This window comes from Homalodisca vitripennis, chromosome 5 (assembly GCF_021130785.1).
Source record: "Homalodisca vitripennis isolate AUS2020 chromosome 5, UT_GWSS_2.1, whole genome shotgun sequence".
NCBI classification, from domain to species: Eukaryota; Metazoa; Arthropoda; class Insecta; order Hemiptera; family Cicadellidae; genus Homalodisca; species Homalodisca vitripennis.
The window spans coordinates 80,708,379-80,722,110 of record NC_060211.1 but is presented as its reverse complement, the minus strand read 5'-3'; the positions used below and the strand labels follow the sequence as shown (position 1 = coordinate 80,722,110).

The window sequence follows — 13,732 nt, the reverse complement described above, 5'->3', positions numbered from 1 at the left end:
GTGACAAAAGACAGAGAAAATGATGGACAAATATAACTGACAAGCAAAGGTGTATTACACCATGCACCTACACAAACAAATTGTTACAGATTTGGAAGTGGCGAATAGCCACTGATAGATAGTAAGTAACCTTTTCAGTGCAAAAGATTAAGAAAACAGACAAGAAAATACAACAAATATTTGAAAAACATACAGAGGGAAAGAAAAACAATTCTGCCATGATCAAGGGATGACTACAGTCATGCTATGTACAGTCAGCCACAAAATGAAATAGATAATCATTCTAAAATAATGAAAGCAATGACAAAGCTTAAAATGAACAATCACAAGTCTTTTCAGTGATCTCATTATTAAAAGTTTGGATAATGAATTCAGATATAATGCAGCAAAAATCTCTAAGGGCTATGATGATATCAAATGGTAGAATAAATACAGTGAAACCTGAACAATTCAAACGTTTTGGATACTGTATATGATGTTTTCAATGACATATAATAATAATTGCACATAATTTTAAAATAGTGTGGTTATTTCAGATTCTGTTTTGGTAAATATTAATTCTTATCATAAATTCTTACTGAGCAATGATTTCTAAAAATAGAATACAGGTAGCATGGATCAGGCAGCTCATTGTATTTTTGTATACAGGAATCTTTGCCACACCCCTGGCCATACTGCCTTGTTTAATAAGTCTGCTGTTTCAGCAGTATGGGTGATCAGTGTTATATCATTCAACATAACATACACGCTGCTTGTAATGATTCTCCTGTCACATTGTTGTCCCATACAGCATTTGTTAATCTTTTATTACAGTAAAATAATACAATTTCCATTTTATAAAATAAATTATTTCTGTTAATCATAAAGTTTAATTACTTTTTCACTAGTACCTTTAGTGTCAAATTATCCAGGTTCCACTGTAATCTTACATCAATGCCCTTCATGCTCTCTTATTGGTACATAACAATATTTTTCATTGGTTTAAGCATAAACAAATTTAATAATGAAAACGTTATGTCGTACAAGTGCCAATTTTAAATCAGGGAATGTAGAAAAATATTTTTCACAATTACTTTAAAAGTATTTATATACATATCATGATACAACTAAGTTTTCATATACATTTTAAAACAAAATGCTGTTAGTTAATACAGATGTATTATTATGGAGGTTACAAAATAATATTATTGAAAGATAATGGTTCTGTTATAAATAATACTAATATAAATTGTTTACGTAATAAACATACGTAGATAATATAATCCTTATTGAAGATTTTAGCTGACAATTATATCTCAATATAAGCACAAAACACATCTAACATTACAGGAATCAATTGTTAACATAAAAGTATATATATATATATTCATGTGTACAAAATTATAAACAAACAGCATATAACATAATGCAATAATAGTTTATCATGCACACGGTAAATGAACTTAATAAATAGAAACATAATGGTTTATTATCTGAAAATATACACACACGCCTATGTTTCTGAGTGTCACAACAATTTATTGTTGTGTTTGACGATTGTTCAGTCCACAATAGTTGAAGAATATGTATTCACTTCTTAGAAATATGATATCCATAAAGTATATAAAATAATCAAGATTCTGTACACACTTAATAACAAAACTATGTAATATTAGGGTGTGCGAGCAGTATAAATTATAGAAAAGCACCACAAAATACTTTAGACATAACCGTTTTGAAATTTTGTCTACAAGAAAAAGAAAAACTATAATTGGAAATTTACCACTTTGTTACATAAGTCAGATTTTAAAAGCATTTAATGAGAAAATTTGGAATATGAAAGTAAGAAATGTGACAACTCGCACGACCCTACATGACATCGACAAAGAACTCACAAGGGTTTCCCATGGCCATGCGGAAGGACTGGCGGCTGGCAGAGAGGTCGTTGTCGGCGGGGTGGTGTGGGTGTGGGTGGGGAGGCTGAGGGGAGGTTGTTGCCGTGGCCACAGAGGAACCGCTGGATCGTGAGCCTCCACTCCTACTATTAGGGTTGTTGTTCTTGTGGGGAATGTCGACCCCGCTCTCACTGGCCGAGCTACCTCCACTCTTGGTGGGGGCTGTAACCGGAACTGTGCACACCCTCGAGTGCTCTGATCCATTGCTGCTTGCTGTAAAAGGTACAATTATTATAAATACTATTTTATAAATATTTCATACTATAGGTAATAAAGCCACAAAATGAGTGATTATCTATCAAAAGTGTGGGTAATGTACCGATTAAGATTTAGTTGATTTCCAACAATTTTGATTCCAGTTGCATAATTTGTATTCTGAATTTAAGTTAAATTTGAATTCTTTTTAGTTGTAAATAAAAACTGGAATATTCAAAAAATATGAGCAATTAATTATTCTAAATTCTTTATTTTTATACCACAAAAAAACATAAAATATGAGCAAAATATTAATAATTTTATAAGAAGAAAAAAAAAACTTGTAATCCTTGTCCTTAAATTCTTTAAAAGTTATTCAAAAGGACTTGAGGATCATAAGTTTTCTTATATTTCTTCTAAGAAAAGAATAAAGGTTAAAAAAAAATTAAGATATTATGTAACTTACAATAACAAGGCTTGGAAAAAAGGTATTGCTCATAACACATCAATAAAAGGAAAATATTGTGATGACACTAACTAAAAGAGAATCAAAATGTAGTAAATAATTTTCATTTCAACAAATTTAAAAGATCAAGTAAATAAAATTGACATGCACTGTTAACAAGAATGTTGTAATTTACCTGAGCCGCTGTGTACGCTGTCATCGCGGTTGAAGCCATACAGGGGTGTGTCGTTAGCATAGTTGAAGGGCATGGGGGCATGTGTGTGAGGCAGGTATGTGCCAGAGTAGGGCATGTGGGCAGGCCAGCTCGCCCCCGGATGGGGCAGCGGCCCCACCGTGTCTCGATCCAGAGACACGCAGTCGTCCAACTTCAGTGTAGACATTGCTAAAACAAACACACTATTGGTGCACAGTTCTACCATTTGAATATCATTAAATATTTTACCGAACACCATCTATTACCCAGCAAAATAATATTAGTTTTAACTTGTACAATAATGAAATGTATTAGCATATACAATTTAATATAATAAAATGTTAACTCTTGGCTAGTTTTGTTTTACTTGGTTACTGCTTCAAAATTAAGATCAATAATTGTGAAAATTCTACTAAATGAATTAAATTTTACACAATATGTACATTTACCTAAATTTGACAAAAATATAGTCTGTAGTTAGACTTTACAATTTACCAAATTCAATACGAAGTAAAAAATATTTCGTATATTAATGGAGAATTCCTTTACAACATGACGATTTGTAAATGGTTACAAATTAATTCTGCACCAATAAAAGTAAAAAGAGCTCTAGCTAACAAAATTGTTCAAAAATAAACCAAAATTTAAAAAACAAATGATTTTATTTGTATAAAAAATGAGATGGACTTAACATTGATGTGTATATTTATAAGAAAATTAAAGAAGAAAATAACTGGTCCTGTATTTAATCAATATACTATGTAAAATAAAACAAACTTCAACAGGTTTTTTACCATAAATCAAATGAACAAACTTTCTGTACAAGAAGATGTATCTACATGCTTACAAAGTATGCCTGCTTCAGGTATAAGTTTAGAAAGAATTACAAGACAATATTATAACTAAAAGTAATTTAAATGACAGATATTGATAAATGCTGATATGACTGCTTTGATGTAATTTCCTTGTAAACAGTCTAGTAACGTAAATGTAAGAGAACATGAACTTGTAAATAATTATAAATTTGTAGCATTAATTTTAATAATACATTACGCTGGAGTAAACATATAAGATTATTTTAACAAATAAAGTTCAGGAATGTTAGCAATTATTTTTTTAAATGTTTTTTGTCAGCAGTTATTATGGTATTTGGATATAAATACTTTAAAGTCCGTTTAGTTTACCTAGGTAATGTACACATACTATATGTATTGAAATTTATGGTGAATACGCACAGAAAATTTCAAAAGAGTTCATAAAACCAATACTAAATTTAATTTTCCTGACTTTCTACGACTATATCTATCAATTTCCCCAGACTCTCGGTTAGTAATACACACTTATTTGGAACATTTTCAAAGGTTAAATAAAATATTTTATTTTTAACTATTGGCCTTCACCAACCCCATAGTTGTCTCAACACTCTCCTTATTTATTTTAATGTTTACAAAGAAACATACTTTATTGATAGAACATAATACAAGAACAATTTAAAACAGGACCAAAATATTTAATAAGAACTACTTTGTGGAACAAACACTTATAACAGTACATGTAACATAAAACTGTATTTAAATATTATCCCCTCTTCTTTGGACAATAAGGTTTGTTCATGTAAATTGTTTACAAGAAGGTATTTGTTATTAAAATACCTGCTTTCTAAACCTGCATTTTCACATGAAAAAATAAGGGTTAGCTTTGTGACTTGCCACTGTTCAGAAACCTGCTTGTTTCCAAGTAATAATAAAGAGTAAAAATCATTCATTTTTAGAGCTTCAATTTTATTCTAAGGAATCACTCAAAATATATTTTCAAGCATGTTGTTGCATCATTACAAAACAATTAAAATTTTACCTATGCTTTTCCTGCAATGTTGCCTGGAATTCTGTTGCTTACATAGAATGGTTGTTACTTAGCATATAACATTTAAGATTTCCTTGGTTTTATTGTTGAATAATTAAATTAAACTTAGGTCCTGCTTGGGTCTTTTAATGTATAAAAAAAACTTAAGCAATTTTTGTGTAAGCAATTAATTTCATTCTTTGGAACAAAGCAATATGACTGATTAATGTAAGTCTAGAACCTTTAAGGGCCAAAAACACAAATGTTATCTTTCCCGAACTGTGTATCATAATTTTAATATTGAAAGATTATGATTTATTAAGACTGACAGGTTAGATATGTAATAAACTATGAATTTATTATTTTTATTTTAAAATTTATTATTGTTAAATTTTACATTTAAACACCTGATACTTGTGAAATTGTATTATTTGTGCTGTTATAGTATTGTTGACTTGTTATTGTTGCATTTTCTTGTTAAATCATAACTCTTCATGCTGACTGACAATGGCTCCATATTCCATAGGGATTACTGCTAAGCAACCTTCAATATCTGACATACCTGAGCTGAGTAGTTCGCCAAAGATGTAGTAACACTGCTCCGAGAAGTTTATCTTGTTGACCGTGTGCCGAATGTAGCCAGCCTTCAACATCTGAGAGGCGTACTTGCGTGCATCCCTGCGATCTACAAACCCGTCCACATGTGTGTCCAACCAATCCACCACGTCAGCGCCTTCAGAACACATAACTGATGTAACACTCCTGTCATCAACTCACTCTAAAACATGTTATATAAAATACAGCTCTTGTTTGAAACTTATGTGTATGTTTAAATTTATACAAGCAACTGTACTAAAGACAGGGCCCAGAGCGGAAAATCATGAAGGCCAGTTAAAATTTTGCTAAAAAATCAAGAGCGTTTTATGCAGAATTTTTGTTTCCACTCAGATCTATACACTACTTAAAACTACAAAAAGTTCAAAGAGAAGTTTTTTAATACATTAGATATTTATATCAGACTTCTCTATTATTCTGCGTAGTGTGTCACTGCGTAGAAGGGCAGCTGTCAATTCTCATTCTTATCAAACCTCTACCACTTAAGTGCCACTGATATTACATCTGCTGCAACGTCTTTTCATGAATACTCAACAGATATTAATGCTCCTTCTTTTGTTGTTGAATGCCTTTATTTGAAAGGTCTGTTGTAAAAAGAAAATTCATCCAGTACACAAGAACAGAACAGATATATGCTGTCATAGTTAAACGGATATATTTCATCAAAAGACCTTCAGGACTTGTATTCAAATGTAAGTGTAGCTCTTAAGATGTTTTTGTGTACACCAGCCAGCAATTGTGCAGCAGAACGTTCATTTTCTACTCTTTCATCAGTATTATTTAAGGTCAACCGCCAGCCATAAAAAATTACTTAACTTAGCTATTTTAGCCATGAAAAAAGACTTGAAGTTTAAGCTTGACTTTAATGATGTTATTGATACATTCGCTAATACTAAAGCTAGGAGTAAGAAAATCTGAAATCTTGAGTTTGAACTTTTTGAAAAGTTTCACTATGAATTAATTGTTTTAGCTGTCAATAAATAATTTTATTACTGAATAGTTTTTGATTTCTTAATTTCCTGATGTTGCCTAATAACCTAACCTAACCTTGACTTAGGTTAGGATTCACTTTGAAAAAAAAAAGAACAACATAGATTTTTTTGTTTATGTTTAGAGGCTTTAAGGTTTATGGGCGGCAAATTAGTAAATTCGGCCCTGGATACAGACAACAGAATGTAAAAATGCTATTGCGAAAATATGGTTTCTTTTTTAAATTTTTGAAACCCTTGATTTTAAGAGGTAATTTCTTGGAATAAGATTTTATGGAACAACTTGGTCTGATTTTGATTTCTGGAATTATTAGCTCTTATTGTAGCAAGAGTCCACATTATTCCAGCAATTAAAGTAAGGAACAATGGTTTAAGAGATATCACGATAAAATGTTATTAACACTAAATAAAACAACAGTTGAACATTTTTATAGACAATTCATATATTTTTTCAAACACTACCTACACTTTTTCAACTTCACAAGGTTCTAGCCTAAATCTTTGTAATTTTGTACGAGAGCTAAAAAAAAATATCAGCAATATTTTGAATATAATAATTTATCATTAGCCAAAAATATTTTGAAATCCTAAATAAAAATGTTTTTTGAAAAAGAGATGCAACATTTTTATTTTATATCTGAAAGTGTGATAAACTAGTCTTCTTGTATACATGATAATCACTGTTATATGACAATGTAAGTAAACTCATATCTCACAAAGTCTCAAAACTCAACATATTTTAGCTCAACATTTTTTAACACAAAATAATTATTCTTTAAGAGATGGCCAATATTAAAAAAAAATTTTACATGATACTTGTTTTGAACGAACCTATAAAAGCATTTGGTATGGTGATCTTGAGCCACATCCTGTCTCGTATCTCGAGGCCAGAGTCCGGACGTGCCATGGCTCGCACTATGGTAGCCATTTCAGTGTTCACAGTAAGGTGCAACTCCTCGAATGGCTCTACTAACACACAACATCACAACGTCAAAACTGGTGTAAGAACAATCCCATTTCTTAAAACGTGGTATTCTAGCACTAAGGTTGTTATAAGTGAGGCAAATTTTAAGTGATGCAAGTTTGGAAAATATATTTTTGAGAGTTTTATTGGTCGAATATCAACTGCCAGTAGGATAATAGGAGTGAGTGATCCAAAAGCACATCTCATACAAATTATTAAAAAAATAATGAAATGTCAATTTTTAAAACTAAGCATGTTTTGGCATTCCCACCAAACCTTTGGCTTTCTCATACATTAAACAAATCTATAGTTTAGTACCTCTTGTATATCTTAATTTTTATTATTCTAGAATGAAATATATGTTGTGTAATTTTTGTTCAAAATTGTATGTATAAAGCTATTATTATTAACATATCAAAAATTACAATTTAATTAATTTGTTGGATTATTAACATAATGCTTAATTACAAAAGGTTCATACCATCACAAGGCACAAGAGGAACAATGTTGTTGTCACTGGTCGTGGTACAAGTGCTCTTGAGAGGGAGCTTTACCATTTCTGTATCTCTGTAGTGTTCCGCTCTCCACAGAGCAGGTTATCTTTTATTTTGTGTTATGTAAATAGCAGAGTCTGATAAATTATTTAATATTTAATCAGCTCAAAATTGTTTTAATTTATTGATTAATTTATTTGTTTAAATATTCTTTTACGTGTTCTCCTGTAAATTATACATTCAACAACGAATAAAGAGATTAAATTGATTGATTATTGAAAAACCAATATATTATTCTAAAATATTATTCTCAACAATTTCTTGAAGAATATATGAGGTATGTTCATAAAGAAATTTTGTTATACTTCATCTTTCTAACTAAATAATTCCATTACTTTTTGAACAAACCTCATGTATACAAATGTTTATAATTATGTTGTTTTATATAAAGACCTAAAAGCCTTCTAATGTGATATCCAAAACAGAGTTCCAACAAACAAAAAATGAAATGACAATAACTAGTATTTTATGATAAATCTGCCATTTTTCCAGGCAAATACGTCCAAAATTTAAGGCAGATAAGTTTATTAAACAATTTCAAATCTTTTCACATCTGTATTGATGGGTTTATCAATTTTGGGATTCAGTACAATGCTTCTAGATTTGTATTAGTACTCTGGTAGACTACTGTATGAGAGAATCTTTCTTCTACAAGATATTTACATCTCTTAAAAAGCATATTTCCAGTTCTTTTATTCAACTCCATAAAGCCACATCTACTTTGATGTTTCTTAGAAGTGAATTTTGAGATTACCTGTTGAAGATTTGAGTAATTTGATTTTGATTTTTTATCATTCAAGCTAAAGTTATAACAGAAATTATGTTCCTACTTAACAGACTTTTACTACCTAATCTATATCAATGATGGTGATAAGACAGTGTACATACTCTCAGTATCAGGGAGACTAGAAGTAATGGAAGAGCTGGTGGAGGTCAAGGTCGTGACAGATGGTGGGCGCAGTGGAAACGTTTCCCCTGAAATGGTTTTGAAACATTAATAAGCAGATTAATAAACAAATTTTAACTAGTCCTTTAATCTTACATAACATAGCTATGATGGGATGGGCTAAAATAATGAGAATATTGACCACTGTCAGATTTCATATGTTCCAATACAGTGGAACCTCGATAAGTCGGATTAACCGGGACCGCGGCCGATCCGGGTTAACGAAAGTCCGGGTTAGCCGGATAATTAGGTAAAAATTAATAAAATACGGTATACATATAGATAAACTCTATTATAATTGTAAAAACGTCAAACATATGCACATTTAATTATTATTAACCCTTACAGTACATTTATAACTGTTCATTTCCTGGTAAAAAACTCAGTCAGCTTTGGTTGTGCCAATGTCGTCTGCCGCTTGCATGCTGTGCGATCCCGCAGTCTCTTCAACATGAGCAATTCAGCCGGCGATGTTTCTGCCTGCCGCTCGAAATAAACCACTAGTTCGTTTAGTTTGGTCACTGCATCTCCATGACCTCTGGAGCGAGGTAGGAACGGTACTGAGGGGCCAGGCGTGGCGGTAGCGTGGGAGAGGATTTGGGGAAATACGCGTCTGTTATTGTTTCCGAGAATCCGGGACAATGACCGCCACTCGGCCGCCGTGTGCCATGAGTCACACACTCACTGTCGTACAGTCCCATCAAATACTGATGCAACATAGATTCACGGATACTATACCACTAAAAAAATATTACGTTTTTATTATTGAAAAGTTTGTCTGATCTTTTTATTATTTAATTGAAAATCGGTCCGGGTTAGCCGGACTTCCGGGTTAACGGGGACCGACTTATCGGGGTTGTACTGTACATGGAAGGTGTGGAGTTTAACTTAATATCTGTATTAACTTTTAATGTAAAGCACCAATAGAAATAAAAGTGCAGTTTATTTTCACCTATATTTTTATTCAGTGGGCTTATTCACATATTTAAAAAAGTACTATAATAGTGGTAGGTTATAAGCATTAATTTCAAAAACATTGTGCATTTTAATACTTATTTCTAGAGATTTTAAAGCTCTTTTTTTAATTGAATTTTTGTGGTTTATACAGTGTCTGATATGACCTAAGGGTGACTAAGAGTGATTACCTCTAATAGCAGCAGTGTGTGCCACCCAAGCTCCAGGATCTATGGGCCGCACAGGTTCTGTCCTTGGTATTGTGAAGTAGCCTTTAGGGTTGGGATCCCAGCATTTGGCCACCACTAACTTTATAGGGCTAAATCAACAAGTAAATTATTATTAGGTAATTACTTTTGTACCAACATCAGTTACAACCTACAGTCTACAAATTCAATGGAGATTACAGTTGTGGAAAGATTATACAAATTGGAAAAACCCAGCAAGGTCACAATTAGGTATTTTCATACAACCATTTGTGATGAAGAAATAATACTCATCTCCTTGGTGAAAAGGCCCCTCAACCAAAAATGCTTGGTTGTAATTCTTTTGAATATTGTTTGAGTAAATGTTTTCTTACTTCTTTTAAAACAGTGACAATCTTAAGGACTGTAATCTAATAATTTGTGAAAAGTGTCTATCTGATGTGTTATTAACAAAAATGTTTTGAAACATAATGATCAGGTTGAAAATAATTTAGAGGTTTCATGCAACAGTAATAAAAACATACGTGCCCCAATTTCTGCTAGAAAAAAGCAATTAAGTGTAAAGAAATTATATCAACAAACACACCCAAAAACATATTGAACAGAAGTTTTAAAATATCGAGAAAACAATAAAAAAGGGAAGCAAACTGCAACTTCAAAATATCCGGAAAATAATCCTGAATTGCATAGTGCATCGGCTTTAAAATATCAAAAGTCATTCAGAATTTCACAAATCTCAACAGAGCCTTAATATAGTTTACTTTTTGGATATTACCCTGATCATCACAATGTCAATGAATGCATTAGACGGTTTAACATTTTAATATAGTACTATATACAGTAGTTATTTTAGTTTCAACTTCAGTTTATGATTTAAATATTATCTTTAGGTTGTACCCAAACACTGATCACAAATAGGCCTACTGTATAAGTTATAAAGAACTAACTTATATTACTAACTTATATCTTCTTTTCATGAAAGATTTGGATTTAATCAAGCTTTCTTTCTTACATTTCAATTATAGGACCTACAATATAATGTTTAGTTTTTAATGTTTCTCATGATAATAAACACATTTAATTCCGTCCCCTGTGTAGTAGAGATTTTCTGAAATTTGGCCTGTTCCTATATTATATGAACATAAATTAAAAACACAATTGTACAAAACACATACATGAGAGACCTGATGCCAGTTGCATGGTTAAGCAACTCTTAGCTTACGGGCTCTGTATTATAACACTTGTGGTGGGTCTATTCCAATTTTAAATCCCATAGTAATGAAAAACCATAATAAGTAAAGAATAATACTAGCATTAAATTTCTAAATGCTACTCCTATTATAAAATCCATTAAAACTAAGGTCCTATGTTGCTTATGCTGCACATATTTCTGGGAAATCTCTCTAATCACTCAGTATTTCTAAGATGCAAAGGAATTTTTACATTATTAGCTTGAACAAAAAACAAAATAAAAATTCCAAATATGATGAACTATTGTAATGCTTAACGTACCCAGGTTTCTGTACAACTTCTCGCAACACTCTGACAGCCTCATCGTTGGACATGTTCTCAAAGTTGATCTCATTCACTTGCAGAATCATGTCTCCGGGTTCTATCCTCCCGTCCAGGGCAACAGCTCCTCTGTTAGAACAAAAAATTACATTTTTCAATTCTGCACTATACATATTTACTATAGACATTACTGTAAATGTTTATTTATTCAGTCAAATGAACTAACCCCTTCATAATTGACCCGACGTAGATGCCGCCATCCCCACCTTTGTTGCTCTGACCGACGATACTGATACCCAAAAAGTTGACAGTGTCCATGTTGAGGGTAACAGTGATGATGTTGAGGCTCATGGTAGAGTCGGTGATGGAGGAAAAAGAGGAGGTGCGAGACATGGCTAGTTGTTGACGGTGTCGTCTGCGTCTCTGGGGCCGTCGTCGTGAGTTGCCGTGGGTTCTTGATACCATACTGCTTGAATCTACAAGAATTCAAAAGTTGAAAGTTGACTTAATGAAGGTTAAACAAATTACGACAAATCTTGTTTAATTAGTTTCAACTTAATTAGTAACTAAAAAGAACACTTTTAAATAATTACATTCAAAACATATTTGGAGTTCTATAATGTTAATCTCTTTTATTGGTATGTACAAAATAAACCAAAACAATACGTTAAAGTACTCATATATGTGGTAAACACTGGCAATACTGGATATTATTAACTTAAAACACTGGCAATACTGGATATTATTAACTAAGAAATAGTTGTGTTGTATAAGATATTATCAATGAAAATAAATTCTAAGAATATAGCAGCCACAGTTTTTTTTCAACAAACAAGATATTGAGGTGAATCTGTGACTTACCTATCCTGTCAATTGACAAGTTGGTGGCCCGTCCGGTGGTAGTGGTGATGTGGCTTGAGGCATCATCCTCAGACTCCAGGAAGCTAGTGGTCTCCAAGTCAGAGCTGAGCATCGACGAGGACTCGTAGCCATGCCCAGGAATACCTCTCAGCTTTGAGTGCCCATTGATTCTTACACCTGAAGAATTAAGTCAATTATTTCAATCTATACGCCGATATGTGTTTTTTCTGCAAGTATTCTTTAACGGATAGAAAGAATAATGGGAAAAAGAGGTATCAGCACAATATCTACATCTTTGGCTACTAAAGTATCTAAACAACATTTGCACGGAGCATTTTTCATTTATCAAGCTTTGATTAAATACTTAATTTGACCATTTTAATGATACTTTTCAACATATTGTATATGTTGTGTTTTACCATTTACATAACTGCTAACATGACCAGCAACTCTCAATGTGTTTCTGTGCTGTAAAGCATCTGCTACAGTCAGTATATTAAACTACTATACATGTAAAACAAATCAGCAAATAGGTCTTGTGCGAATTACCACAATAGTACAAAAGCTACAATAACAAAACGGTTGAATGTAATCATCCCAATTTTTAATGCACTTGTTCATTCTACAAGCTTTCAAGCACTCTCGAAAAAAGACTTTTAACTGATCAGCTAGCCAAGCATGAACCACCTGTTTAAACTCTCCAACAAATGTGAATTTATAGAATTTTTAAAATAGAACAGCAAAAATGGCAAATTAACAGGGTAAGATCAGAACTGTATAAAGGAAAATTTAGATACAAATACTCTGAAAAATTTGAATTGGTAAGGTTGCCAAAATATGAAAATGTTATGCCAAAAAAATAGCGTTCAGTGACAATAAACATCATTGGGAGTAACTTGCACAAACTTTATGAACGTTGAGCCTGCTGTGGATAATATAAAGAACTATGACGCACATATTGTTGGCAACTCATTAGGTCAATAAACACTCCACTATGGTAACAGATTGTCACCATTTTACGCTTCATTTCTGGAGTTTTCAGCTTTTGTTACATCTAATGACCATAGAATTAGGATTTATAAGTACTGTTAAACATTCTAAAGAGCAAACTAATAGTGGTTATACTAGCAAGTGAAATAGTAGTAAAAGAAAAGTGTAGAGATGTATTCCTGATTCCTTCATATTTTTTGATATTTTTAATAAATTCACTTATACAAAGTTCTAACAGGGCCTGTCACTACTGAGTTAAGGCTGCCTGCCATCAGGAGGGTTTATTTAAACTCAGAATAAGATACATTTTATAATTATAAAAATAAACCCATTTATGGATTACCATTGTATTTGTGATATTTTTCATATTTGTCGACATGAGGCCGGGGTTCTTTGTGTATATTGTGGTGACCTGGAAATAAAGCAAAGAGAATGGATTATAAATTAAAAATAAAAAATAAATCAAGTATCCTATTCACAAAGTTTAACACTTTATTTCTGAAGACATGTA

The 13,732-nt window shown here is 32.0% G+C and overlaps 1 protein-coding gene across 3 annotated transcripts in view; it reads right to left on the bottom strand.

Moving 5' to 3' along the window:
* The window catches only part of LOC124362437 (segment polarity protein dishevelled homolog DVL-3), a 49,728-nt gene that overhangs the window by 11,838 nt on the left and 24,158 nt on the right, over positions 1 to 13,732 (bottom strand). The window contains exons 5-14 of one of the 3 annotated variants that reach the window (XM_046816939.1): positions 13,565 to 13,633; positions 12,232 to 12,408; positions 11,597 to 11,846; positions 11,371 to 11,499; positions 9,844 to 9,971; positions 8,641 to 8,727; positions 7,066 to 7,203; positions 5,193 to 5,363; positions 2,771 to 2,977; positions 1,875 to 2,147 (exon numbers count right to left, since the gene is read on the bottom strand). In XM_046816939.1, the coding sequence (XP_046672895.1) occupies positions 1,875 to 2,147; positions 2,771 to 2,977; positions 5,193 to 5,363; positions 7,066 to 7,203; positions 8,641 to 8,727; positions 9,844 to 9,971; positions 11,371 to 11,499; positions 11,597 to 11,846; positions 12,232 to 12,408; positions 13,565 to 13,633 (1,629 nt within the window). Of the gene's footprint in view, positions 1 to 814; positions 2,148 to 2,770; positions 2,978 to 5,192; positions 5,364 to 7,065; positions 7,204 to 8,640; positions 8,728 to 9,843; positions 9,972 to 11,370; positions 11,500 to 11,596; positions 11,847 to 12,231; positions 12,409 to 13,564; positions 13,634 to 13,732 lie in introns of those variants that run through there. The other 2 variants (XM_046816936.1, XM_046816937.1) reach the window with 2 other exon arrangements.